General features: G+C 42.4%; 5 protein-coding genes and 1 non-coding gene across 6 annotated transcripts; 2 read left to right on the top strand and 4 right to left on the bottom strand.

Annotated features, from left to right (window-relative positions):
- Positions 1–4182: 4182 nt before the first annotated feature.
- On the bottom strand, positions 4183–6738 carry LOC9632645 (protein NRT1/ PTR FAMILY 8.1). The gene is made up of 5 exons (XM_024672863.1): positions 6534–6738; positions 6200–6332; positions 5920–6137; positions 5324–5859; positions 4183–5115 (listed from the first exon to the last, which is right to left on the bottom strand). Exons 1-5 carry the CDS (start codon positions 6672–6674, stop codon positions 4269–4271), a joined length of 1875 nt encoding a protein of 624 aa, XP_024528631.1. The 5' UTR covers positions 6675–6738; the 3' UTR covers positions 4183–4268.
- Positions 6739–8706: 1968 nt separating this feature from the next.
- On the top strand, positions 8707–8778 carry TRNAH-GUG. Its single transcript has one exon. It is a non-coding gene; the product is annotated as a tRNA-His (tRNA).
- Positions 8779–11252: 2474 nt separating this feature from the next.
- On the bottom strand, positions 11253–11918 carry LOC9632644. Its single transcript, XM_024672819.1, has 2 exons — positions 11790–11918; positions 11253–11726 (listed from the first exon to the last, which is right to left on the bottom strand). Exons 1-2 carry the CDS (start codon positions 11886–11888, stop codon positions 11526–11528), a joined length of 300 nt encoding a protein of 99 aa, XP_024528587.1. The 5' UTR covers positions 11889–11918; the 3' UTR covers positions 11253–11525.
- Positions 11919–18227: 6309 nt separating this feature from the next.
- LOC9632643 (DNA mismatch repair protein MSH4) lies at positions 18228–22002 on the bottom strand. The gene is given in 24 exon segments (XM_024672549.1): positions 18228–18528; positions 18585–18707; positions 18764–18878; positions 18940–19038; positions 19087–19139; positions 19195–19351; positions 19405–19463; positions 19519–19589; positions 19643–19783; positions 19835–19898; positions 19951–20001; positions 20043–20185; positions 20232–20371; positions 20421–20506; positions 20554–20681; positions 20731–20820; positions 20823–20932; positions 20984–21091; positions 21148–21194; positions 21246–21291; positions 21342–21454; positions 21526–21561; positions 21614–21814; positions 21897–22002. Coding segments are annotated over 24 exon segments (2409 nt in total). The 5' UTR covers positions 21963–22002; the 3' UTR covers positions 18228–18366.
- Positions 22003–22072: 70 nt separating this feature from the next.
- On the bottom strand, positions 22073–23885 carry LOC9632642 (protein BTR1). The gene is made up of 8 exons (XM_024672550.1): positions 23778–23885; positions 23276–23517; positions 23104–23207; positions 22874–23058; positions 22728–22807; positions 22507–22668; positions 22381–22442; positions 22073–22307 (listed from the first exon to the last, which is right to left on the bottom strand). The coding sequence occupies exons 1-8, from the start codon at positions 23860–23862 to the stop codon at positions 22214–22216; spliced, it is 1014 nt and encodes a 337-aa protein (XP_024528318.1). The 5' UTR covers positions 23863–23885; the 3' UTR covers positions 22073–22213.
- Positions 23886–24500: 615 nt separating this feature from the next.
- On the top strand, positions 24501–26130 carry LOC112345547 (UPF0301 protein ESA_00394-like). The gene is made up of 2 exons (XM_024672551.1): positions 24501–25034; positions 25105–26130. The coding sequence occupies exons 1-2, from the start codon at positions 24932–24934 to the stop codon at positions 25851–25853; spliced, it is 852 nt and encodes a 283-aa protein (XP_024528319.1). The 5' UTR covers positions 24501–24931; the 3' UTR covers positions 25854–26130.
- The last annotated feature ends 78 nt before the right edge of the window (positions 26131–26208 follow it).

The raw sequence follows: 26208 nt of genomic DNA, 5'->3' as shown, positions 1-26208 counted from the left end.
AGCTTAATGGGCCTTGCCTTTAGTGTAAATCTTGTCTCCCAAATAGACATATTTGGATCCAATAACCTTGCAAATGCATAGGTATATTTTGACCATATGAAACACATATCAGGTTGGACAACTATGGGAGATTATGTGTATGATCCAAGGCAATTTTTATTCTTATTATATTGAAATTGTTGTAATATTTATGTTTTCACAGGCTACATTATAACTTAACAATTACAATAGTAGAGTTTAAAGTATAAGACCAAACAGCCTAGGAAATATTTTGGATGTCCCTTTTCAATATTGTACTAAAGCAAACTGGTAAGCCTAGTCCTTTTACAACCTTCTAATATCTAACCCTTTCCAAAAATTGCTTAGACACCATTCTAATTTACACTAGCCCCATCTGCCATGAAACCACAAAAGTTTGCTATGAGTTCCATTAGGCTTAAAGCTTAAACCAACATTGCCAACTTATCAAACTAGAGTTTTAATTAATGTTTAAGGAGTTGTGTAAACAATGGTAGGCTACACCTTTTAAAGAAAACCATGAGGCAAAATAAAACAAGATCTAAATGTGGTAGCATGAAGATGGCCATATGTATGTAAGTTGTCTATCACAACTTAAGTCGTGGTTAAGTTGGTGGGAAGTTAAGACATTCTAATGAGGACATCAATCTTTTCATATTGATTTCTATTTTTTTTCTCATTTTATTGCCTCTTAATATGATGATCATGCTTTTTCCATTATGATCAACCACTTAAGGATCTCCTATACACCTTAACTGTGAATCTCTTAGAAAGTAAGCACTAGAGTTAGCATTCCTCTAAGGTAGGGAAAGGGAAGATAAGTCTATACAAAGCTTGTCTATTAGATTTGATACACACTATAAAGTAGTTTTCAAAAACATTAGTATTCAAGGAAGGAAGATACATGGAAAAAGGGTCTTCTATTGATATGTTACATAATAGAATGAAGAGAAAATTAATTTCACCCACTCGAACAGTGGCAACTGCAATTGAGGAAGTGGTCTGTGGCACATCTATAGAGTATATTCCCCATGCTTCTATTGGTGATATAAAGACTATCCATTGTCGTTTTTCCTTTGTTGGTGGATCTTGGAGCAAAAAACTCTCACAAGCTTGATATTAAGTACCATTTTGCTCTAACTAAGACACTGCTCTCAGACCAAACCACCTCAAATGGTTAATGAAAAGAGTGTATCACAATAAGTTGAAATCACTTACTATAGTGTGGAGCCAAAATAATGGGCAATTTGCCACATGCCAGCAAAATCTAATATAAGGTGTGTAAGAATGTTTTTGAAGGGTAAGTGTTGGGCCTAAATTCATGGTGATAAATTTGCTTCTATTCCAACCCTATGTTTCTACAAGGAACAAAAGCAAGCAAGATTTTGAGATGGTGTTGGTTGTATTGTTGCAACACTGATGCCAATCATATGAAGCGGCTTGAAAACACTTTCTTTTGTGTGGTTTGGTTATATTGTGCAATGGGATAGCTATTATATCTTCTAGCCTTTAAACCCTAGGAAGAAAGATAGTGAGAATTAAATTACCAACATTAGAACCCCCAGATATTTGTATGTATTTTCCTCTCTTTGAATGAGAGTGCAAATGAAAATCCATAAATTTTAGACAGTATACTATAACAAACCCCTCAAGAATGTATTCTAAAAAATAACTAAGTCTTTTTTTTATATGAAATAAGCTTACATCAATGGTTGTTTGTTTTTCATTTCAAACGGTTATATGGCTTTACATAGAATTTTATTTCAAATTTAATAATTTTTTAATTCTGATAAACCTGATATTTACTAATAGAGTACAGATTTAAGGAAGTGACAAGGATACTTTTTCTACAAACATCGTATTTTATGTTCTAACAAATATCCCTATTATGACATGTAATAAATATTTAAATTGTTAGAACAAGAAGTGTCCTTTCAAACATTTTTATCTATATAATGTGTAGAGAGTTATAAAATTATTAAGTTCACAATAACCTTAATATTTTAAAGTTTATAATGTTTGTATTAAACTATAATTAAAACTTGAGCTCAACTTACGAACTCAACTCACGAACTCAACTCTTCAACTCATGAGCTCAAGTATGGTCCACGTTCATTTAGACTATTTAAGATGTTGTTCATGAGTTATGAGCTCTTAATCAAAATCAACAAAAGATGCAAGACGAGATGCATGGTATGATGGATACCATGTATGGATATTAAAGCAGTTAAGGCTAGATGTGGTGATGCTCCAAGTAAGACTTCCTTAGTGGATCAACTCAAGATTCTAACTTTTTCCAATGATAGTGGTAAAGATGAGTGTCTGGCCTAGTTAGCCAATGTGAAGAAGTTCTTGGCTGTTAAAGAAACTCTAGATTAGCCTATGGCATCTAAAATGCACTTAAAATCCAACTTACGTGTTGGAAAATATCACACTAACAATATAAACAATAAAAAGAGGTTTTAATGGCTATTCTAATGGTTTTGCATTATATATATCTTTGATGGTGGAATTAACTTGAGGAGTTTTGTGTTGTAAACAAGAAACCACTAGTGTCTACCATGGATAAGTTTGAGGCTGTTTTTTGTTTATATTTTGCCCCTCACTACGCTGTGGAGAATACTTGCATAAAACTTCAATATTTCCAACAAGGGTGTACTGCACTCTATCTTTCTCTCCTTAAGCCAACTGAAAAAGGGGCAACTACTTAATAAGAGAGCCTTTAGTGGTTATTTTATCCCCATTTATTCCCTAAAGTTCTAATGATCCACAGTAACAGTATATTTAAATTTCATCCCATGATCACATGTGCTACAAAGAGAAATAACAATTAGAGATTTAATGCCTGATGATATTGATACCCCAGTCTTATTTGTGAGGAAGAAGGACAATTCAATAAAGATGTGTATTAACTATTATGTGTTGAACAAAAAGACAATGAAAGATTATTGCATAAGAATGATATTTAGATAAGTTTGGTGAAGCATGAGTGTTTATCAAGATTGATTTAAGGAGTGGATATCATCATATTATAATACTATAATCAAACTCATAAAGTTTAGAGAATTTCCTATTGAGCATCATCAATTCTGGGAATATAAGGTAAGTCATATCATCTTTGTGTAAGTGATTTTTTTGTCCAAGTGAGTGGCAAAACATATTAGTACCTTTGCAAAATGGGAAAAGTGATAAGCTTTCTTGTAAATATGGTCCATATGAAGTGTTGGAGCAAATTGGCAAAACAGCTTATTGAATACAATTGCCAGCTAAGGTGAAAATTCATTTGGTATTTTATATTAGCCAATTGAAAGATGCACTATCTTAAAGTAAAAAACCCAATGCCTCCTTAATATATATGGTTGTGGAAGATGGATTAAAAATTTGAGAAAAGTTCCCCAAAAAGTATGATCACTAGTACAACTCATCTTTGAGACAATGACTTTGTTTTGCAGGAGGCACCAGGTTTGACCACGTGGTCAACATAGGTCAAAAGGAAGCTCAAGGGTAAATGGAAGTGGAGTTTTTGAGGTAATTTGGAGGTGGTTGAGTGGTGAAGAACCTCAAGAGGAGTCTTGTGTTTTAGCACTAAGTCCTAACAAACATCCTTTGTGAGTTGCCTTAGTCTACTCTTTTTCCCTGCATACTTTGATATGTTACATATATAGAAAGAACGCAAGTTTGGTGCAATCAACTCAGTACCTCTGGCCCTGGTACATCTTGTAGAAGTAATCCACTCTTTTCTATACACATACCTTGAACACCCAATTGGTTGTGGCCTCCAAAGTCTTCGACACTCTCAGGGTCAGTGTACCTATTTCAAACGTCTTCCAATGTCTGACTACAACTCCTAGCGTTGTTACATCTGAGTCTTGTTAAAAGATAGCTCAAGAAAAAAACAAACATGTAATACTCTTGCCTAAACAAAATTAGCAAAGCTACAAACTAGAGGGGATCCATTGTAGAGAGTTATAGTGGCACCATTCGAGTAGCATACACAGCCAAGGCATCATCCACTCCAAGTTAGTTTTTCATGCAACAACATCACAACTTGATTGTTTGGGGTTAAATGGATTACCTAAACGTAAGTCTGTGGTATCCTAAAAGATAATGTTTAAGAACGCAACTGACTGTGCAACGCATTTATACTCCTATGGCTTAGTTTGCTACAGAACGAAAGAGATGGATTTATGAGTCAAAACAGCATAAAAAGGAGAATATCTTTAGGAATTAACACTTCAATATCTTCATTATTAGTGCAACAAGCACGAAGTCCTGCCACTGCTTTCTCTGTACTTGAAAGCCTTCGCAAAGATCAAATACCACACCAAGTTGCACGCGCTCAGGAACGCCAGAAGATCATAGTAGAAGTTGAGGTGGCCGAGGTTTAAGTTGTCCGGGATCCATCCGGGGCTACTGCCACCATTGCTCGTCACCCTGCTCACCACCATGATCAGAAACCCATTGAGATAATTCCCGAGTCCAAATGTCGTGAGCGCCACTGCTGTTCCCAAGCTTCTCATCGAATCTGGGGCCTGCTCGTAGAAGAATTCCAGCTGACCAATGTACGTGAAAGTCTCGGCGATTCCCAGTATGACGATCTGTGGGAGCTGCCAAACGACGGTCATCGGAACTGGCTTAACAGCGTCGTCCACCAGCTTGTGCGTTCTCGCTAGCTCCAGCCTCTTGCTCTCCGTGGCCGAGGCCACCACCATGGAGAGTATACCAATCGCCAGGCCTATACCCATTCTCTGGAGCTGCGTAAATCCTTGAGGATGGCCAGAAACTCTGCGAGCCAGCTTGATGAGGATCCGGTCGTAGATGGGAACCATGAGGATGACGGTGAGAATCTCGAACGTAGACATGGATGCTGGAGAGATTTTGAATCCCAGAATGTTGGTGTCCATTCTGGATCCCTGCTCGATGAAAGTGGTCGAGATCTGTGAGTAGACTGTCGTGAAGATAATCAGTGTCGCCCAGATCGGAAGTATCCTCAGGAGAGTTTTCACTTCGTCCACCTGCGATACGGGGCATAGCTTCCAGGGTCCCGGTAAAGTTCCTTTCTTCGAGCCGGTGTTCACTGCTGCTTTGTCAAGGAACCTGCATGTAAACCATCAGTCCCAAGCTCGTTAGAGAAAGAAAAAACTTGTGACTAGTCTACAGTCCCTTCAGCCGGACCTTGAGTATCTTGGAAGCTTTCTCTGCTCCTTGTCATGGCAAGCTAAGCTTATCAAATGCACAGCGATCTTGTCAGGATCACTTCCAAGAAAGCAGCCCAGAGTTCACAAGAGTTTTAAAGTAAACTTGCCTGAAGCTGCCGCTGATGCTAGATCCATTACTCTCTTTGCTACCGTGTAATAGCTCCTTGTCAGCTGGAACTTGCACGAAGCACTTTCGAAATGCAGCAACGAGAACCTGTGCCACTCTCACGAGTGGACTTCCTTGTGGTCTCTGGTGGCGATAGAGCGGAGATCCCAGGAGGAAGGAACCGATAGAAACGGCCATGCACGCGGCCGGGATGCCAAATCCCAAGGCCCAGCTGGTGTTGTCCTGGATATAAACAAGGCACGTAGTTGCAACAAGTCCTCCAACGTTGATTGACAAGTAAAACCAGTTGAAAAAATGGCCCTTGTTCTTCCTCTCTACGGGGTCACTGTTGTCGAATTGGTCGGCACCAAACGCCGAGATACAAGGCTTGATACCTCCCATTCCTAAAGCCACAAAATAGAGTGACACGTAAAAGAATATAAGCTGCCCCAGCGAGGCATGTTGACAAGACATCTTGTCACAGGATGGAGGTTTCAATGAAGGTAATGAGGCTGACAACGTAAGAAGTATCAATCCCTGCAAGCAAAAACAGCAAAACATCTATTTCAAAAGAGAAAAACTAAAACCAAAACTCACCACCAAGTATAAGCATGAAAAGACTGCAATGGTGCGGTAGCGTCCCCAGTAGGCATCAGCTAGAAAAGCTCCGAGAATGGGAGTTACGTACCCGGTGCCTGACCAGATTGTCACGTTCTTCGCAGCGATTGCATTGCCCTGGTGATATTCTTTGATCAAATAAGTCACCAAGTTGGTGTTGATGCCATAGAATGCTAATCTTTCGCTACATTCGTTTCCTGTTAAACAGTAGAAAAAACAAGAGGGAGATAGTTTTTGCTACATGTAAGAACGAGCATACCAAGAATAAATGGACAGGCTCTCCATCCACCGGTTTTTCGGCGGACCGATGGCCTTCCAAGCAAATCCACGGAGCCATCCTTGGTAAATTCAGAGGTCAAGAGACTACGCATCTCCAAATTCAAGCGTGAGTCCTAGAACAAAGGAGAAAAAAATAAACAAAGAAGAAAGTTAGAACAATGGCGCCCTAAACATGCACAGAAACCCCATCGGCGAAAATCGGGCCCGCAGCCGACGCAATCTAGCCACGAGAGCATGCAGACTGGGAAGCAGCAAGCTCTCGATCGATCCAATCGGGAGAGAAAGAGAGAAAACAAAAGGGGGGAAGCACAGACCTCGAGATTTTCGCTAGACGATCTCTCTAAATCACCGCCCGGTTCTGGAGCTGGATTAGGAATGGCGGCTGCTGCTGCTGCTGCCGCCGCCGCTGCTGCTGCTGCCGCCGCCGCTGCTGCTGCACGCTCATCGGCATCCATGATCGATCCTTCCTACCCACGCGCATCAAAGTGGATATGCTCTGTTAGGGGTTCTCATTTCAAACGTAAAGAATATGCCCGCCTCGATTCGTCCACGTGGAAGTCTGAAACTAATGACGCGAGCGACGCGAATTTTCTGAGAATGTACGTTCTTTGTCTTTTTTGTTTTAACAATCATCCGTTTTTCCTGATGATTAGCCAAAAAGATGAGGCACTTTTTCCTGAAAAGCACAAAGGATTAGAAACCAAAAGGATGAAACGAAAGTAGCGACTGGGTCGATTCAAGTTACCGATGGATTCGATCGATTTTCAAGCCTTCTTGCGCACCCACTCGATGGAGCGATCCAGGAAGGTGTTCATGCTACCGAGATGGTGCTCCATTTCCTTCTTGCTCGAGAAATCCGCGGGACAGGAACCTTTCCATGAGCTTCTTGAGGTGGAAGAAGAGCGATCCATACAAGTCCTTGGATCCGGCCCCGGCTTCCCGTCCTGAGCTCATCACCTCCGCGAAGTCCCAGCCGAGCATTGGATCCGCAGAGCTCATCTGCGTCCAGCAGCCAGCTTCGTCGAGTAAGAAGTTGTTGCCGCTGGAGAAGCGCAGCTCGTTGCTGATGCAGGAAAACGGGAGGAGCTTCCCAGTGCTGTAGGCAAAGCTCTCACGGAAGTCGGTCATGGATTTCTCCCTCGCGATCTCCACGTCGCGTGGCTTGAGTTCTGCGATGACATAGGCCATGATTAATCCCCAAGAGCTGTCCTCCATCTCGATAGAAAGCTTGGAGCGTGAGCCCGAGGTGGAAAAGGCCGCTTCCAGCACAGGTCCGGTTTGGTCCGAGAAGAGGCCCATGCGAACGATCTGGCTGGCCGAGCGCGACAAGTATCCACACCGCTCGAGAGCGTCGTAGGCCGCGGCCTTGCAAGCCAGGTTTTGAGGCTCGGTCATCACGAATGAATACCAGAGAGCATCGCCATGCACACGAAGCATCTCCAGGATCATAAAGTTCCGGGCTACAACTTGGCTGTTGTAATCGTTGACGAGGACGATGATTTTCTTCCCTGAAATGTAGAAACAAGCTATGTAAGTATAATCCTCGTTCTAGTTTTCTGAAGAAGAAAAAGCAAAACCAACTAGAAGATAAAATGAGGAACGGAGAAAAGTATGAAAACTATAGAGCGCTGTAAACCAGGACGAAGGAGTGCAAATCAAAGGAAGAAGAAAAAAGTCTAGCCTTCTGTGTCTAAACGACCGGAGAAGCAAAGACGAAGAAGAAACCCAGAGAAACTAAAGAGCGTTGCAAACCAGGACGAAAGAAACAAAAGAAAGAAGAAAAAAGACTAGCCTTTCGCGTCTAAACGACCGGAAGAAGCAATTAGGCCTAGACGAAGAAGAAAAAGAAGAAAGAAGCAAAGGAAGCTCTTTCTACCTATAGTTCTTACCAGTGAAGTCGCCCGGGAACTTGGCCATGGTGTGGAAGAGATCGCGAAGATCTCCCGAGGCCGCAATGCAGAGCTCCACCACGCAGTCGCCGCTGCGAGAGATCTCCGCTGGATCAATCAGGCAATGTGCCGGGACATTGGCCCAGAGGAAAATCGAGGGCTTCACCACAGGGCAGCCGGTTCGGCGCCCCGATGCGTTGCCACACGCGCGGCGATGAGCCCTGGCGTGGATTTCTCGGCAGATTTCGCCGCAGTAGACGGCGATCTGGAAGCCGGAGCATTCGATCGCTCCTGCATGATGGATTGCAACAAGGCGCGGCGTGGAGGAAGCTCCCATCTTTGCCGCAGCCGAGATCGAAGAGAGAGTAATCCATGCGGAGATGCCTTGCGACGCCGTGGATCCGGTGCACCACTGCACGGCATTCCAGAATTTTATGCCTTCCCTTCGCCTCCTCGAGCGCTTCTATCGTGGCGCCAAGATCCATTCTCTCGCCTATAGAAGCTAAAACCCTCGTCTTTTAATTCAAATTAAACCACAATGTTAACGTTGATGGTTCTAATTTACTTTACTAAGATTAGACTATGATTGACAAGTCATGTGGCTGTAGTTTAGTGGTAAGAATTCCACGTTGTGGCCGTGGAGACCTGGGCTCGAATCCCAGCAGCCACATTATTTTTATCTTAACTAGCACAGAGATATCTTCACCCAGAAGACAAAGAAAACAAATACCTGAAACTATGTATAGTTACCTTGCAAAAGATATCTTCACCCAGAAGACAAAGAAAACAAATACCTGAAACTATGTATAGTTACCTTGCAAAAATGCCATCTATCTTGTATCATATAGGTCAAGAACATTAGAACTAAATATGGGAATTCAATCTTGAATTTTATTTTATTTTCTGATATAAAATAAGAATTATTTTTCTATAAAACTATTATATAGAATTTTCCATGATAAAATAGTTTTATATACATGTAGATCCATAAAAATCTGAAGCTCTCATAAAACCATTAACAAAGTTTCTAATAACCATGACTGAAATGAAACTCAAAGCCATAGCAAACAATTTATCAGTAATATATTTAAAGAAACCTTTAAATACCCAATTATTTTATTTATAATAACATTTTTTATTTTTATGGACCTGAAAAACCATTTTCCTTGAAAATATATAAATTTCTAGAGAAATTAACAATCTCTAAAACATGGATCTACCCTTCCTTCAAAAAATAAAGATGTTTCATAAATAAAACTATTTATATCTTATTATAAAACATAGGTATTTGTAATTTTTTAATCCAAGATCTACATAAAAAATAAGAATTTTCTGCACATTTCATGTAGCAACTCTTGCTATGTTCATAATTTATAAACACAAGATTAATCTTATTACATATGAACCATTAGATGGTAGAATAAACTAGAATGCATTAGGAAGTATTTAAGAAAGTTTATAAATTATTAATACAAAATCAATCTAAATAAATAACAATCGTTAGATGGTAAAATGTCCTAGAATATCCAAGCATATTCTAGGTATATCCACAACTTGTTTGCTTAAGCATATCAGAAATAAATAAATGTGGAGAAAACAGCTTTATTACTTTTATTTATTTGAGCGAAAGCATTCGAAGGATACTCGAAAGTTGACATTCATCTTCTAGCTTGTGTTGAGAATAAAAGGGATTCCCGGACTCGTCAAACAAACAAAACGTTCTCCATCACCTTTAAAGCCTTTGTTACCGCGCCACTAAGTAATGTCTAGAAACGACCCTTCGACCAAAATAACACGAATACGTACTATCTATCACGACAGCCGAAAGGCACGCCCTCTCAAGTGTACGTTACATGCCACCGTTTTCGTAGTCATTTGATTTGCTGCCGCAGCATCATTAGAGGTTCTCAAGTCACGCAAACTTCTCATAACAGTCATCACAACTAAGAGCGCGAATCCACGGACCAAAGTCCATCACAGTCGCATGATTCCCCTAATAAACAACAAGAACAAAAAAAGAAACATGATCGGCATTCTTCGCGATCAAGCTCCACTCTGTAAGAACTATTTGAAATTCCAACGTTATAAGCCGCGATATATATTCTATCACAACACTGCACGGACAATGGAGACGCATACTCCTGTTCGATTCATCAATACAAGATATGCTTCTCGTATTTTTATAGCCCATGTGGACGTATTCAAATAGTCGTGTCCTTGCCCAACACGGCCGTACGGAGCCCAGCTTACCAACATACGCACGCAAACGCTGCGAAAGAATATAAAGCTTTTTATCTACTTACAAGATGCCGACGTATGGCATTTCCTGTATAGTACCCCATGGTATCATAAGAGTACTGCGCGTCGTGGTCCACACCGGGGATCTTGGTTTAGATTGGTACCTTTAACAAGGACACGCCCATCCCTTTCTCTCCATTTTTTTTGGCTCCATCTTTCTCTATCAGTGTTGGCAAGCTTTGGTTTTCATTTTTCCAATCCAACCAAGGAATGATGCCTGGCCTGCGAGTAGCACAGTGAGTTTGTTAAGCAGCTAGCAGGCACCAGGCAAATATCAAGGGAATAGATTTTCTATCGCTCCCTGTTTGTCACGTTTGGATTCCAACGGACAACGAATAAAACAGCTAAAGACACACACACTTAAGGCTAATCACAAAAGCATGAGAGAAAAAACGAGGGAATTAGGAGAAAAACTCACGAGTATCGAGCTAGGAACGCTAGCTAGAGGACTGGATGGATGGTTACTGCTAATCTTATAATCTATCTCCACTGACGAGCGCACAAACTGGTGAGCGCAAGGTCCAAATGGAAAGGAACAACAACAAACACTCTCTCTACAGCAAAGCAAAAAACTCTCTGTTCTAGGTAGATACCTGCGTTAATTAAATAATGAATGGATTCAAGGTACCTGAAAGAACCAAGTCGATGGAGGATCAACCTTTGATCAACTGAGATCACGATCATGTGTCGCTTATAATCCCTGCGACACACAACAGTGTGAAGAATCACGCATGATATCCTTCCCGACGATCTTGAAGAGCTTGGCTCTAAAAGAGATCTCGCACTTGAAAGAAACTGCGGCTCCCTGCAAAGACGTGAAAGAGAGAGAAGAAGAAAGAAACTTGCTTGGGGAAAATTTCGGTGCCATTGATGAGCAACAGCGTCTCCAAAAGGACACAGATATTAACACATCGTGGCTGCCTGCGCGACAGTCCGAATTAACTTCCCCCTCAAGGACGAGCAGCGAATTCCCAAGGACAAGCCAAAGATTTTTCCTGATCACACCCATGGAGAGCAGCATCTCATTCTGTCCAAAACTGATCGCTCGTGGCGAGAGAGAAAGGCTGCAGCTACTCGAGGGAGATGAGATCCCCAGAAGGAAGAGAAGAAGAAAACGCCTCAATTGTGGACTCTGATCCGATGATGCAGAGGATCCGGGCCGGAGGGCACTAGTCGGTCGGAGGCCGCGAAGGAATCGTGAGGCACCGAGGCTTGCATGCTGCGGCAATTGCCCGCAGGGCAGCCCAAGTGGAAGGGCGTTGAGAAGCTCGCAGATATCGATTCCCGGAGTAGAAATCTTCTGTTGCCGCTGCCGATGATCTGCCAGGAGAGATATATCTGTGAGCAGAGAGGAAAAGAAAAAGGACTTTGCTCGAGCTTTACCGGATTTTGGACTCCCCCGCGCGATGTCGACTCAATGCAGATCACTAGAAGAAGCAGAAGCGCGAGCACTGCCGTGGAGCGCACGAGGACATGCGCCATTGCGCTGGGATCGATCGATCGCTCCTCCGTTTTTTTCTCTCTGGAAGAAGAGTTAGGGTTTAAACCCAGTTTATCGTTAAAACCCTGCCGGAATCGAACGCGTATTATAAATTTTTGCTGATCAATTTCGCTGCAATGGAGATGTATGTTTGCTACAATGGCGGGTCATTACTAAAGAACAAAGCCATTTAATCCTCATTAAATTTGCAAGGGTCAATTATAAATAGATGATTCAAACAAAGCTGTTTAGGTTTTTCCCTGTTGAGATCGACTTTCGTTCTGCCGCATGGTGACGCCGTCAGGTGCGCGCATTCTCGAATCGGAGAGGGGTCGAGGGGAGAAATTCTCATCTCTGGAGGATTCACGGAGAGATTGGAGCAAATCCTTGTCCAGCTCTGGATGCGGCTGCCCGGTTGAAGGTGCGGAGGCGATCCTTGACGACAGCGGATGTGATTGTATGAAATTGGCCGATTGTGTGAAATCGACCATCTCTCATTCCTTGGTCCGTTACGACGATGGTCAGAAGAGCTATGGATCGAGCAGTCTTGCTCATGGCAGTGATTGATTGGAGACTGGAAGACACCTCACTCCGAATTTCTACCAGGATTCCAATCTCGAGACCACAGTGCGCAAGACCAGACGAGCCCGATCGCAGCTTCACTCCTTCACCTACATTTTCACGACTTCTTTGTCACAGTAAAGTTCGAAGGGACTTGAGTTGATCGAAAAGATGGAAGTATAACTGGGCAAGAAGAGCGCTCCTCCGAACTCAAACTTCTTTCGAGATTACGAAGTCATTGACAAGGTGAAGTTCCAAGTGGAGCAAATCTGCAAAGGCGTCATCTCCTTTAATAGTGTAAGTAGAATAAATGACACAAGCATCTTTATAAAAGCTTGAGCAACTGAATTCTAGAAAAAATCTCTCATCTTTCCAGTGAGGGGCATCAGAGGAAAAAAATGGTGGTGAGAACTTTGATATTTGCATGTTGTTTTGCTCATCTCTGATATAGCTTTTATTGCAGCCAGAGCCAAGATATCTGCACTGTAGAGATTTGAGCCGAGCAACAACATTTGAGCTCAAGAGTAGTGAAGATTTGAGCTTGTACTAACCTCATTTATTGAACTTGTCACTTGAGCCATGTGATATGGAATATTTGATATATCAGCCTAGGGATGCTTATTTGATCTTTCATTGGCACAGACAGTCACTCTCTGGTTACCAATGGTGGCCTCATGACATGAAACAAGTGTGTGTGTCACCTAGCCTTATAGTACACTACAGATGTTGATATGGGATTTCAAAACACACTCACTCTGAGGTATTTGAGACACTAATAGAAACACACTTCCCATTCAAATAAAAAATTAAAAACCCATGGCACAAGAAAAAATATAATGCTATCTACTTTAAAGCAACTTAAAAAATGGCTAATAAATGTAAAATGTCAAAGGGGTAGTGTGAAGTTTGGCTTAACCTTTGTTCTTATTATTTCCCAGCTTTAAGATTCTTAAAATTTTGACATATACTTAGTTATGCCACCCTGTATGCCTTAATCCACATCACACATATAGTATAGTTGTACTACCATTCCCAAGAAGTTCAAATTTTAAAGCTTACAAAGGGGAAAAATGATAAGCTTTCACTTTATTATTTAAACCTATTGTATTATAGTTTACCAATTTATTATATATTATGTCTTGAGTTTGGACTTCTCAAAAAAATGTAATATATATTTATACCTAAAGACATTTAACATTAAATATCCTAAAACCATTAATCAATTGGAAAAGAAGGTTCATTCTTATTCATGAACCTATTTAAACCTTTATGGAACGAAAGTTGAAAGCTATAATTCTCCTAAAAGCTTTGCTCTTTTGAGATTCTACCCCTTGGGTCGAGTCTAACTATACCAAACTAGTCTGCTAAATATAAATTTTAACATGTGATATATTTCTTTTAGCTAACCAATAAAGTCAAACCCAAAACCTTTTTAATATCAAATATAAGCTCTAGAAGGTCACCTAGCCCAATACTATTTAAACCTAATGTTAAATATAAAATCCCCCTTGTTTTATACGTTTTGATATTTTTTCCATTGCTCTCACTTTTATACCCTTTTGTCCCTAAAAACTTGTAGAAATTCTTTGGGTCCTTGACTTCTAGCAAACAAGAATAATGTTGTGAAGTTGGCTGAATTTGAGTGCTTCTATTTGTATGAACGATTAAAATTGATCACCAAATAAAGTTAGTCAACAAAAGTTTAAAGAACTTTATTGAATTTTCTTGACTATCCCAATACCCTTAACCATTTTATTCGCTTGCCCTTTCTCTTAAAATCCATGTATGAGGTTAAAATCATAGAAGCTTTATGGCTTGACCTTTGCATCTCTCTTAAGACTTTAGTGTAAGAAATCAAAGATAACAATTTAATAGACAAGCCATAAAGTTTAAATATAGAAACCAGGTGAGCACTCCTTTATTTTTATATTTAAATTCTAATGAATCATATTTTAAATAATTTTCTTTAGTTGTTTACAACTTTTTGTAAGGAAGTAATACAAGTATTTAGAAGAGTAAATAAAAAATCCATATATAATTTAATACCCATGTGATATTGACAATAGTTTTTATGCTCATTTGGCATAACTTTGTTGACTATATTAAGCTTTTATAAGATTGCCTTGACAATCATGTAGAATCTCATCTAATTCTGCTATTAAATTTTTAGCATTGACATCCACATTTACAAAATCTACCTAATGAATACAAACATCAATTGGTATCCAATATATATAACAAAATATTGGTGTTATAGTAGTGCTATTGTTATATTAAACTTTGCCAAAGATATAAACAAATCCCACTTTTTTAGGTTCTCACCAATACTAGTATATAACATGTTTTATATTCATATTTTTATTTGCCCATCCATTTGTGGATGATTAACACAACACTATTAAGTTTTAGACAAACCATAGAAGAAATCCTTCTAAAATTTATTTATGAATTTTGTATCATGAGCACTAACAATATCTAACTGCTTAGTAGTAATAATACCTTTAAAAACCTTGCTACAATCGTGAATGAGTCAATTTCATAAGGGAGCTCCTTCCCTACCAATCCCATAAGAGCCAAACCTTGCACCTTTTTAACCTCAAACAATTTGATCTAACCTATATGTCTTTGAGTTTAACTAGTCATCTAGAGTGGCACATACCCACTTTTACTCTCCTTAGCTATGGCTGTCATATATTGTTCCAAAATCCCCTTTTAAAAATCCATGGGCTCATTATTCATCTTCATGAATTTATTCTTTGGGTTCTTCCAAATAATAGTGAGAATCCTCTATAAATAGAATGTCTCTAAAGCCACCTTAGAAAGATTGGTTGCCACCACTTTGTTACCCAATCTTTAGCTTATGCTAAATATGATCTTTCCATAGAATCTGTCAAGGGGCTAAAGTATGCCCACTTGCATACATATTATATCTGATGTTAATAATTGTGAATCACTCTATATTTTTTTTATGTGCAGTAATAGATCTTGTATTTAGAACTTGTATAATTGTTTAGTTAGCTATTTTATCTTCTTGTAAATCTATTAAATCAATTTTTCATGGTGCTTCTGTTGTCAAAGTCAAGATCATGGATTTCCCTTTGTTTTAGATTAAGTGTGATTAATTAGTGGGGGTTTAGCAATAATTCTAGGGTTGTGACCCTTGAGTGTTTTTCCATCATAAAGGATGGAGACTATTGTATCCAAGTGTGTGAGATAAAATACAAAAGAAGGTGTTTGCAAGAAGTAAATAGCAAATGGGTGGTGTGATGGAAAGTAACAATAGCATTGCCAAAGAGGCTGGTGTCAAAGAGGACAAACCTCTAAATGGCTGTAGTGACAATTACCACTACAATGTAAGGATGTTCAAGTTTTTAGGCAATAAGGGTTTTTCCATGCTCACTCATTTTAGTGTTTATAGAGTTTCCCTCCACATTTCTAGTGCACTACCTGGGAATGAAGAGTGAACGTGGAGAGTGGGAGAAAAGTAAGTGCTGAACATGCTAAGTTACCTTTCCAAGTCAAAGGCCATTTTGTTCTAGTGTAGAAGATGTTAGATAGTAAGGAAAGAGGAAGCACCAAAGAAAGAATCAAGTTACTCTTACCATAAAGCTAGCAAAAAGAAAAAGGAGGCACAAATCTAAAGACATTAAGTATGACAATTTATTCAAGAGGTTTCAAAGGATGAGATGTTTTGGGATAGAGTATAAATATTGGCTAAAGTGTGCTCACAACTGAGATAAAGTCAAAATCATGGATTTCCCTTCATTTTAGATTGATAGAGTTAACTTTTGAACACTTCACAAAGTTACCCCATTTGTCCATCCGTGTTTATTCTAACTTTGGATTCTTTAGTGGAAAGTATGATTAATTAGTGGGTGATTAATAATAATCCTAGGGTTGCATAAGGGATGGAAACCATTGTATCAAGTGTGTGAAACAAAATACAAAAGAAAGCTTTGGCATGAAGCAAAGAGCAAGTGGGTGGTGTGATGGAAAACAATGACGACACTGAAGACAAACCTCTAAATGGCTATAGTAACAATTAACATCAGAGTTAGTATAGGTTGGTTCTATCCTCTAAGATAACTATGATGCTGTATATTATTATTATTCTCACTCTTGTATATAAATTTTGTTTGGGGCGCATCCTCACTAAACTTTTTTAAGAACAGATTTTAGGGGTGCAATAAACTTTCTTATTTGTTTTTTAAGAAGAAAAAAGATATCCAGGGCATTTGTAATGCAGCTCCAAGCATAAGCAAATCATGCCCAATCTTTGATGGGAGTCTTTAAAAAGCTTTTATTATTAATATAAATAGTTTTGTTTTTTATCTGGCATCTAAAGCTGCTGGCTTTGACGTTCATCCTTGGGGATTTTGCTCGCTGGAAGATGGTCCTTATATCTGGAAATGTAGATCACCATAATACAACTAACAACGATATCCTATGTCGAATCGGAGAGGGGTTGGGAATTGAGACGGGAGAAACTATCGTCGCTCGAGGGCGGCTACCAGTTCTGCTAATTTTTACATTTTGGAGATAAGGTTGAGAGATGCTTGATCAGGTGCTCTAGATGGAGTGGAGCTGGAATTGATCTCTCTGCACGCTTCTTGAAACGGCAGTGCGCACAGCTCATTCAAAATTAATGTTGCAAACTAGCAATATGATCCATGTTGCTACAATTTTCCACAAATCCTCGTGACAAAGTAATATGGTGTTAATACTGAGGCCTTGCATTGGCAAGTTCCATCCATGAAAAAGAAACTTCTCGTATATTGCTTCATCACCTTCGGGACATGGCCGGAAGCCCAGGGCTTATGAGAATGATCGATATGAGATGAATTAATTCTTTTTAATACAAAGGTAAGGCTTGCTTGTATATAAATCAGGGCAGCTTTACAAATTTAGGGTTTAGGGTGATGGGTACGCAATTGCGCGTTATGAGGAGAATTATCTCAAGAATGACTGCCTCACTTGCAATTGAGCAAAGCACTTCCTCCAGTGGAACTGAACAGGTGGCATCAGATGAAAAGGGGGCGTCTTCCAGTGGAACTAAGCAAGATCAGTCACAGGGCCAATCTAGGATGATAAAGCTCCCTTACGAGATACTAGGACATTTAGCTCTTCCACGTCCAACACAAGACCCTAGGGACGAGTGGAATGTTATGTGTTGTATGGAGGGGTTTGTGATCATGTATTGCAGAAAGCTTGGAAAATCCCATTTATTCAACCTTTGCAAAAGGATTGATCATCCAATCACTTGGGTCACAAACTTTCCGAGCAATCCACAGATGGTGTATTTTAAGGATAACATCTACATTGCAGCTGATTTCAAGATACAAAAGTATAATCTGCGCTCGAACAAATGGAGTTTGCAACAAAGATTTCCTTTGGGTTGCCAATTGGAGAGACTGCTCGTGTTACAAGATAAGATCGTTGGGGCTTTTAAGCGCGAGATCAAAACCAATTCATTGGATCCTTTATCATACGAGATCAAAACATTGATGCTAGAATGGAGATTTCTGGATTTGGACTACAATGGTGTATATAAGAAAGGGTGGAGACAACCTTTTGCAAAGTATTTCATTGACGATGGTATGATGCCAGTCATGGCAACTTTGAATAAGGTTGTGTTGGTGATAATGAAATGGTGTCCGGAGAGCAACGCGAGTTGGCTTTACTTTTGGAACGAAGACAAGTTAGAATGGGAATTTTTGGATGGAAAGCTAAAAGGAGGGCCAATAAGCGAATTGGTTGTAGTTGGAGATGATCAGCTAGAAGCATACAATTCTCACGGAAGCTTGGTTTCAAGGAGTAGAGTATATTGGGATAACAATGGTCATGTAAAAAGTGTGAAATGGGCAGGTTAGTACATTTGTAATTTTTTCATATACCGTACTTAGCCCTCGGCAATTGAGTTCATTCCAAGCAACTTTGTTGGAGCTTCGCGAGATAGCCACGCAGAACGTCTGGCTCCATTTTTGCTTGCTTGAGCGTAAGCAGCCTTTGCGCAACGTGGTAATCCTTTTGCAGGGATCTCCCGGTTGATGACAGCCTATATGTTTCCAGGGCTTTTGACTCCTGCGACGGCGAGGCACTGTGAGTATCACATTTACATTAATGTGCAAGCTCCTTACCCTGCTCTCGAGAGCATCGATAACTCTCCTGGCCCCTTGAATCACCGAAGGCGGTAGGCCCACAACGTTTGACAGCAGTAACCCGTAGTGCGCGATACTCGTGCAGCCCTCTCGGAGCGTAAACTGATCCAGCCACCGGTAAGAACACGAATCAATCTTTCACAAGCTTTTTAAGATACCTCAAAGTTGAGACGGTTGTTATTGATATTGACAGCGAAGAAAGACACCTTCACGTTTGGATAGATCGTGGACAGTTCTCCAAGCTTCTGCATGTGCGTTGCAAAAATGACGTACCTGCAGACAGGAACAAGGAATGAGAACCACAATCAGTAATTCGATCTCGTTTTACGCTTACGCCTTCAGCGACAGTAAGTACTCACTGAAACTCCAGGCTAGAGCCAGTCCATCGTAAGATGAGGTTGATCGACCAAGCTCATCGATAAGAATTAAGCTCCTGGACCAAAATGGTTTTAGTGCAAATAGAGGAAAGCCTCTTCCATACCTGGGAGTCACATTCTGCACAAAGTATGCAGCCTCCCGCATTTCCCTCATGAACTAAAAAATAGACGTAAGAAACTCAAGCGGTATCAAAACTTGGAAGTCTACACACGCTACTGGAGTTCATCTCCATGTCGTCAGCTTCCCCGATTCTGGTGAACAGTCGGTCCACCACTCTAAACGAGGCGAATTGAGCGGGAACGTAGCATCCAATATGTGCTAGTATGGTTATAAGGGCGACTTGATGCAGATACGTACTTTTCCCGCTCCTACAAAGACATGAAATGAAAGTGAAAAATATCACAATGGTAAGAATCCATACATGTTAGGACCTGTGACGATAACCATATTCGATGCTTCGGATAGGAAAGTATTGTTTGCCTACATTCACAATGCTGCAGATCTTAGTGACTAACATGTACAACTGTACACTCACCACAAAATCTCCAGAAGGAAGACTCTCCAGAATAGGATGCCTCCCGGTCTCAATTGCTATGGGCCCATCCTCTGTAAACAAACAGCACGTTAACAGCCATAAAGAAAACTGCAGATCCACTTACCAGTAAATTCTGGCCGAACGTAGCTACCAGCAGGCTTCAGCGAAACCATGGAAGCAAACGCTGTGATCATATCTATCAAGGAGAGAGATTCGCTGAGCAGCATCAAAGAAGGAACATGCTCCCTTATATCTTGGGTAAGAGCTGCACAGAAAGGAACTGTTAAAAGTCCCACACAACGAGGGTGATATTAACCTTCCAGGCAGTGTTCTGTCCTCGCATAACAATCATCCGCGGCCTTTTTGTTCCTGGTATTAAGCTTCCGAGTTTTGAAGCAATCAGATTAAATAAACTCGTAGGCAGACACTCACTGAGATTAACTCAATCGTAGAGCAGTGTACATATTTCGCATGCTTGACTACCTGCATAACTCCTATAATTACGAACGCAAGGCGACATGTACCTGGATAAACGTTTTGGGAAGGCCAGCTTGCTCAAACTCAGCCATTGGAATGCTAATAGAAAAGCCTTTCGACTTATTATAAAGCAACTTTAGACTCGGAAGCTGAAAGTTTTCGCGGTATGACTTTGCGAGGCAATGAATGGCTGTAGTCACATACAACAGTGAACGAAATTGCATAATAAATCCGACCTTCGCTTGTATCACAGAAGATCTTTCGGGCAACATCCAGAAAACCGTCGATTCCTGGTTTCACTGCAAAACACTGTTGAGTTCGAGCAACGAAAGGCATCCTGGCGTTAAAAACGTCTTCAGAGATAGTTTCCTGTATTCTGCGACAAAGAATAAAATCAGACATTGAAATTGAAAGTTATACAGAACCTCTGCTTTATAAAAGAAAAGCATTGCCGCATGCAAACTGTCTGTTTGACGCGTTGGAAAAACGTACTCTCTGCATCTTGAAGAACCTAAACATCAAAGAAGAATCAGATATGAAGGCATACAAGGGACCCACCTGGAGCAGCGCAGGGAGAAGTTCCATTGCTTCTTTGAGGAGTACAACACTCGCTACCACCGACTGACTCCTTGAAGATCCTTCACCGAGCTTCTTTGGCTTGAAGCAAAAGTGAGAGATGACCCTGTCTGTGAGAAATGAACGTTAACTTAAAATCGCGACAGGAAGATGTCTTACCAAGATCTTTTGGGAATCTTTGAAGCACCTGATTCAACCCAAAGAAAAGGTTCTCCTTGCTTGTTAACTCGTCCTGCATGAAGGAAGCCGTAGAATCCAAAATTCCGAGCAGATATCCACGTTAACCATGCAATCGAGACGTGTGTTGATGGTGTCCATGTCTCTTAAAGGCTGTAGGAGGTTCGCACGAAGAAGTCTCGCGCTGAAACTAAAAATGTATTAGAAAGAATAGCCACGATGCCGCACGACTAACCCTCCAGTTGATTTTGTCTTGCTCAATATCCCAAACAGGCTTCCGCATTTTTTCAGTTTATTAATCGGTGCCAGAGCACTCGACTCGATCACTTGAAGGCTCTGCACGCTATTTAAATTTTGAAAAAGTGAGTGCGAACAGCTCATTGAAAATGACTTACTTACCTTGTAATGTCTATGCTCATGTGGTCTGCCGAACCATTGAATGTAATCTAGTAAAATATCCAAGTCGCTACAATTTTATGCCAAACGATGAAACATACCCGCAGGGAATTGTTCGTGAGCAAGACACCTTTCTCACTTTCGATCCTACAATGAAGGACGTAAAGCGGTGTTAATACTAAGAGTTCTTTACTCACCACTTAACAACAGCAGCGGCAGCACCGAGACAAAGATAGTACTGCTTGCTGTAGCCTTGAGACATACAAAGATTGGAATCTTTCAAAGCCAGGCTTTGGATCAAAAGGAGGCCCTGCATTGGCAAGTTCTATCCATGAGAAAACATAAAATAAAGGAAAGAAAGCACTAGAAAGATTCACTCGCCTTTGTATCATCAAACCACTTTCGGGACAGCTCCACCTTAGAAATTTCGGTTAGACCAAAAGCAGCGAAGAACACACAGTACACGCACCTTTCGTGCGTCGGACCGGCTGCAAAAGGCTTTGAGAGCCACGGACCCGGAAGAAAACGCCGGACTAGTCGCCGGAAGAATGAGCTCGGAGGGATTATAGAAATGGAGCATCGTCATCGTGTTCTGGAACGAGCGACTCGTCTCGATGTACTGCGAAAGATGCAGCGATGCTGTTCTCAGATCGAATGCCGCCAGTCCTACCTGAGAATCAAGCCCGAAATGTGATATTTCTCGCAGATCGATCGATCGGTTGAAAGATTGATGAAATATGGCGAGATCTCACCTCCTTGGCCCTGTTCTCGATCACTCCTACCACAAAACCGGACGATCGCGCCGCCTGCTCGTCCATGGTGCGCTCGCCTCGTCGATAAACCCTAGCAAGAGGCTACAAAAATTTGAATGGATCTTTAAAACTTCTATGTTGGCAAGAAAAGCTTGATTATAGTAAAGGAACTTCTATGTTAGCAAGAAAAGCTTGATTATAAGAAAACCTTTATGTGCCTAGTCAGTACATTTTTATAAGTAGCTAGATCTTTCCTAACACAAGAGAATGTATTATGTCAAGAACAAAAGCTCTCTTTTTTTTTCGACATTGGGTTCTCACCTCTCGCGATCGGACGCGGCTTGAACCTTCGCTGTCAAGTAAAATTGTGCAATCTGTAAACCCTCAGCTGTTCCCACCAATGTCACCTTCCTGCTCACCGAAAAAAAAAACCAAGCGAGAGATGCTAAGTTGTTGATCGAGAACATACTTTGAAAACTCTCACCTATTTTTTGTGCCTGAAACAAAATCCCCACGCTCTGAAATCTTGATAGTAACACCACTAGCCTGAAACAAGCACAAACAATGATCATAAATGAGAGTTTTGGAAGGAACAGTGTGCGTCTCTTACCTGTTGAATCTCTCCGAGAGTCTTTCCGCCGCGACCAACAATGGCTCCAATGTGTTCGTCGGGAACAGCCAGCGTAATGGAGGTCGTGACAGGGCAGGACTCGAGCACGGGAAGGAGCACCGGGTATGGCGCTCTCATAGGCAGTATTGGAGTCATCATCCCCTGGAAACAAAGACGAGTTTAGATAGAACAATCGAAACAATTTGAAGCAAATCACTCACCTTGCTTGCAGGTCCTACGTTGGACGGAATGGCAGATGCGATGTTGCGGCCTACTCTGTTCTGTGGAAGTCCTATACACCCTGAAAAGATAAAAAAGAAATAAATGTAGGACAGAGTGAGAAAGAGCAAGTTCATCTAGTTGGTACCTGTGTAAGAAAGAGGAGCTGCAGCATAATCAAGATAGCTAGAATCCCCGAGCAACTTCGTGAGAATAAGTTCCACGGCCTTGAGCTGCTGCTCAATGCTGCCTGTGATGGTAACCAGGCGGTCACTAATTCCCTGTAGTATGCCGGACAGCTTAATGCTTGCTTCCGAGTCCTCGATGAATGATCTGGAAGAACGCTTGAACGAGATTCCTCAAACAGAAAAAGCTTACTTGATGGTTCCACCCCCCTTGCCAATTATGGCTCCACAAACACTGTTTGGCACAACAAGTCGAAGTTGATTTGGCTTGCTATCAGTTTGGCTGTCGTCTTCCGTCTGAAGAAAACGAAGACGATAGCAACGATCAGTCATAGGCCTAGTTGACGAAAACGAGGAGGGCATACCTCTTTCTGGATCTTAGAAAGAATAAGGTTAAGAGCCGTGAGAACATCGTTGATAGCTCCACTGAGAACTACAACGCGGTCTGTTGTTCCCGGAAAAAAATCCTGGCTACGAGAGAGCTGGATGCGAGCTCCCGACTGTGACTGCAAATCGCTTATAGTCGCGCCTCCTTTGCCTATGACAGATCCAGCCTCCGCATTGGAGACAAGAAACCTGGCACTCGACTGGGAGCCATTGCCATCCTCTGCCACCCAGAAAGAAAAAAAAATGTGAGTTGTTTGTGCCAACCTCGAGAAAAACAGAGGGAAAGAACAAGCATCAAAGGAAAATTCCACGCCTAAAGGAAAAGAAACTTTCACTGCACGCGAAACAAGCAGGGACGCAAGAGGAAAGAGCGAAAAAGCGTGAAAGAAGGAACCAAAAGCATGGGCGAGACTTGCGAGAAAGGAGATCGAGCGAGCTAGAGCAGAGATCTGGAAACCCAATTCACTCCACCACTCTCACCCGAGGAGGACTTCATGGAGCCCCCGCGAGCGCGCTTGGGGCTTCCTCCGCGCGGCTCCGGCGACATGCCCCGCTCCATCATCATCGTGTCCTGCGAATGCTGCTGGAAATGCTGCTGCTGCTGCTGCTGCTGCTGCGAGGAGTGATGATGCTGCTCGTGGTGCTCGTGCTGGTGGTGGTGATGATGCGAAGAATCGCGCTCCCTCTCCTCGCGGCGCCGCCTCCGCCGAAAATGTTGCTCCTGCTGGAACTGCTGCTGCTGCTGCTGCTGCTGCCGATCGCCGTCCCGTCGTGGCAGATCTTGCTGCTGGTAGAGATTAGGGGGCGGCGGCGGCGGATTATGATGGAAAGAGGGGAGATTTTGGTGGAATCTGAGCTGCTCCGGCTGATCAGCATCACTCCAGGGCTCCTGTGCCTCCTCCTCCTCGTGTCCCTCTTCCTCCTCCTCCTCCTCCTCCTCCAGCTGATCTTGATCCTCCTCCGCCGCCACCGCCACAGCGATCTCCGCCTCCTCCGCCACCGCTCTCGTCGCACGGATCCTCCTCCCGCATTCGCTGCCCTGCTAGCCCTAATCCCAAGCCCTAAAACCGCACAGCACTTAAAGTGATGATTTAAACCCTTAATAATTCCAGGTGGACAAATAAAAAACATCCCATACGAAAAGCCCGGAAAAATAGAAATAATTCGTCGAATATATCCTTTCGGAATCATGCAAAAAAAAAAAAAAATTAAAGAAAAAGTCAGTTTGACTGCCACACCCACATCGCGGCCGTCCGATTGGACGGCCGCGATCGCCCCTCGTCCGGGTCAACAATAAAGCAGGGAGCATCCATATCTCCTCATCGTGCCAATTTAATAAAGGAAGGAAAAGGAAGGCATATCACCACTCACTCACATTCTCTCCCCGTTGTTGCGTTACACGGTTAAGTGTTTGCTTTACTTTTCTTTCTTCTCCCAAGTTCCGCGATGACACGCTTCACGGCACTTAAATGTTCTTGTCATCGCCCAAAACTGCCAAAGCGATCAACAGTGAGACGAGCAAACCTGGATTATAAATCCCACCCAGACCTCCTCCTCCTCCTCCGTTCTAGTTCTCCTTTTTCGCAGCGCTCTTCTTTTTTTCTCTCTTATCTGGTTCTTCCAGCCGCGAGGCGATGGCGAGCAGCAGCGCGAGCTTCTCGTCCCTGTTACAGCCACAAGTCAGTCGCAGCAGCGGCAGCAAAAGGAAGAACTTGCGAACGAGATCGGGAAGAACAGGTACTTACCACAAACACGATCTCTCTTGTGCCGAAGTAGCTGAAAAATTTAAGCTTTTGTCCACTCCCAGTCCGGATAAGCTGCGAGAAGTCCTCGGAAGAAATGCGAGATGTCAAAACTCTCGTCCCACCAAGTGGCGGCAGCTTTAGAAAGCAGCTCACCTCCATGCCGTGCTCGTCGGGATTCCGCGACTGGAGGAGCTTCCGAGCGGCGCTGCTGATGAACGAGGCGGGGCAGCAGCAGCAGCAGCAGCCTCATCAAGCTTGGGCTCACCAGATCTCGTGCCTGGAGCCGGGCTCCGTGCTCGTCGCCACCAGCGCCGTGCAAAGGCACTCTTTGTTCCAAAACTCGGTGGTTCTCATCATCCAGTCCAGCGAGAGCTCTTGCAAGGGCCTCATTCTCAACAAGCTCATGCCTTTCCCTGTGGACGACGTCCCGTTGATGGAGCCCGACGCGATTCGCTTGGCCGAGCTTACGTGTCCCGCGTTTGTGGCCGGGCCGCACTTCCCGTTTTCCTACAAGCCACAAGTCCACTTGTTAACGTCCAGCAATCACTTGCGAGGCTACAGAACGCTCACAGATGGACTTTACCTCGGCCAAAGTCACACGCTGAGATCGACCGTGAGCAGCGTCCAGCGCGGCCTTGTGGATCCGGAGGACGTCCGGATCCTCGTCAACGAGGTGGAGTGGGAGCGACAGCAGCTGGAGGTGGAGATCCGGGCCTCCAACTGGTGGAAGATCTTGTCTTGCAGCAGCGACACGCTGCTTCAAGTTCCAGCGTCTCAGCTGTGGAGAAGTTTGACTAGGCACCTCGAGTAATAGCAGAGATTCGATCGTATCCCGTGTTGTACAAAGCTGGCCTGCACAATGGAAGAGCACAGTGTTCAGTCTCGCACAAAAAGGAGAGCAACGCGATAAGGTACACGTTGCAGTGGAGGCATTGTAGCTTTAGCGAGGACCGAAAGAACAGGCCAGGCACACAAAAGCAAGCAAGGAAAAAGCGCAGCCAGAGTGTTAGAAAACGAGCAACGAGTTTTTATTGTAGACTTCCAGCTTACACACTCACGAAATACTTACGACACCGTCAATCCGCTTCTGGGACATCGAGCAGAGTCTCGGTGGCGTTTTCCTTTGCGAGAGTTTCCTGGCAGAGCGACAATTGGTTTCGCAAACT

Source organism: Selaginella moellendorffii, unplaced genomic scaffold, assembly GCF_000143415.4.
Source record: "Selaginella moellendorffii unplaced genomic scaffold, v1.0 SELMOscaffold_9, whole genome shotgun sequence".
Classification (NCBI taxonomy): domain Eukaryota; kingdom Viridiplantae; phylum Streptophyta; class Lycopodiopsida; order Selaginellales; family Selaginellaceae; genus Selaginella; species Selaginella moellendorffii.
This window is presented reverse-complemented; position numbering and strand designations above follow the sequence as displayed.

What these genes read in the sequence shown, in the direction of transcription:
- LOC9632645 (XM_024672863.1), bottom strand. Translation starts at nt 6,674, where the DNA reads ATGGATGCCGATGAGCGTGCAGCAGCAGCGGCGGCGGCAGCAGCAGCA. An exon ending in CGTCTAGCGAAAATCTCGAG is followed by an intron (nt 6,333 to 6,533) that starts GTCTGTGCTTCC and finishes CCTTTGTTCTAG; the next exon opens with GACTCACGCTTGAATTTGGA. An exon ending in AGCATCAGCGGCAGCTTCAG is followed by an intron (nt 5,116 to 5,323) that starts GCAAGTTTACTT and finishes GTTTACATGCAG; the next exon opens with GTTCCTTGACAAAGCAGCAG.
- LOC9632644 (XM_024672819.1), bottom strand. Translation starts at nt 11,888, where the DNA reads ATGGCGCATGTCCTCGTGCGCTCCACGGCAGTGCTCGCGCTTCTGCTT. An exon ending in GCGGGGGAGTCCAAAATCCG is followed by an intron (nt 11,727 to 11,789) that starts GTAAAGCTCGAG and finishes CTCTCCTGGCAG; the next exon opens with ATCATCGGCAGCGGCAACAG.
- LOC9632642 (XM_024672550.1), bottom strand. Translation starts at nt 23,862, where the DNA reads ATGATGATGGAGCGGGGCATGTCGCCGGAGCCGCGCGGAGGAAGCCCC. An exon ending in AAGGGGGGTGGAACCATCAA is followed by an intron (nt 23,059 to 23,103) that starts GTAAGCTTTTTC and finishes GCGTTCTTCCAG; the next exon opens with ATCATTCATCGAGGACTCGG. An exon ending in GTTTCAGGCACAAAAAATAG is followed by an intron (nt 22,308 to 22,380) that starts GTGAGAGTTTTC and finishes TTCGGTGAGCAG; the next exon opens with GAAGGTGACATTGGTGGGAA.
- LOC112345547 (XM_024672551.1), top strand. Translation starts at nt 24,932, where the DNA reads ATGGCGAGCAGCAGCGCGAGCTTCTCGTCCCTGTTACAGCCACAAGTC. An exon ending in AACGAGATCGGGAAGAACAG is followed by an intron (nt 25,035 to 25,104) that starts GTACTTACCACA and finishes GTCCACTCCCAG; the next exon opens with TCCGGATAAGCTGCGAGAAG.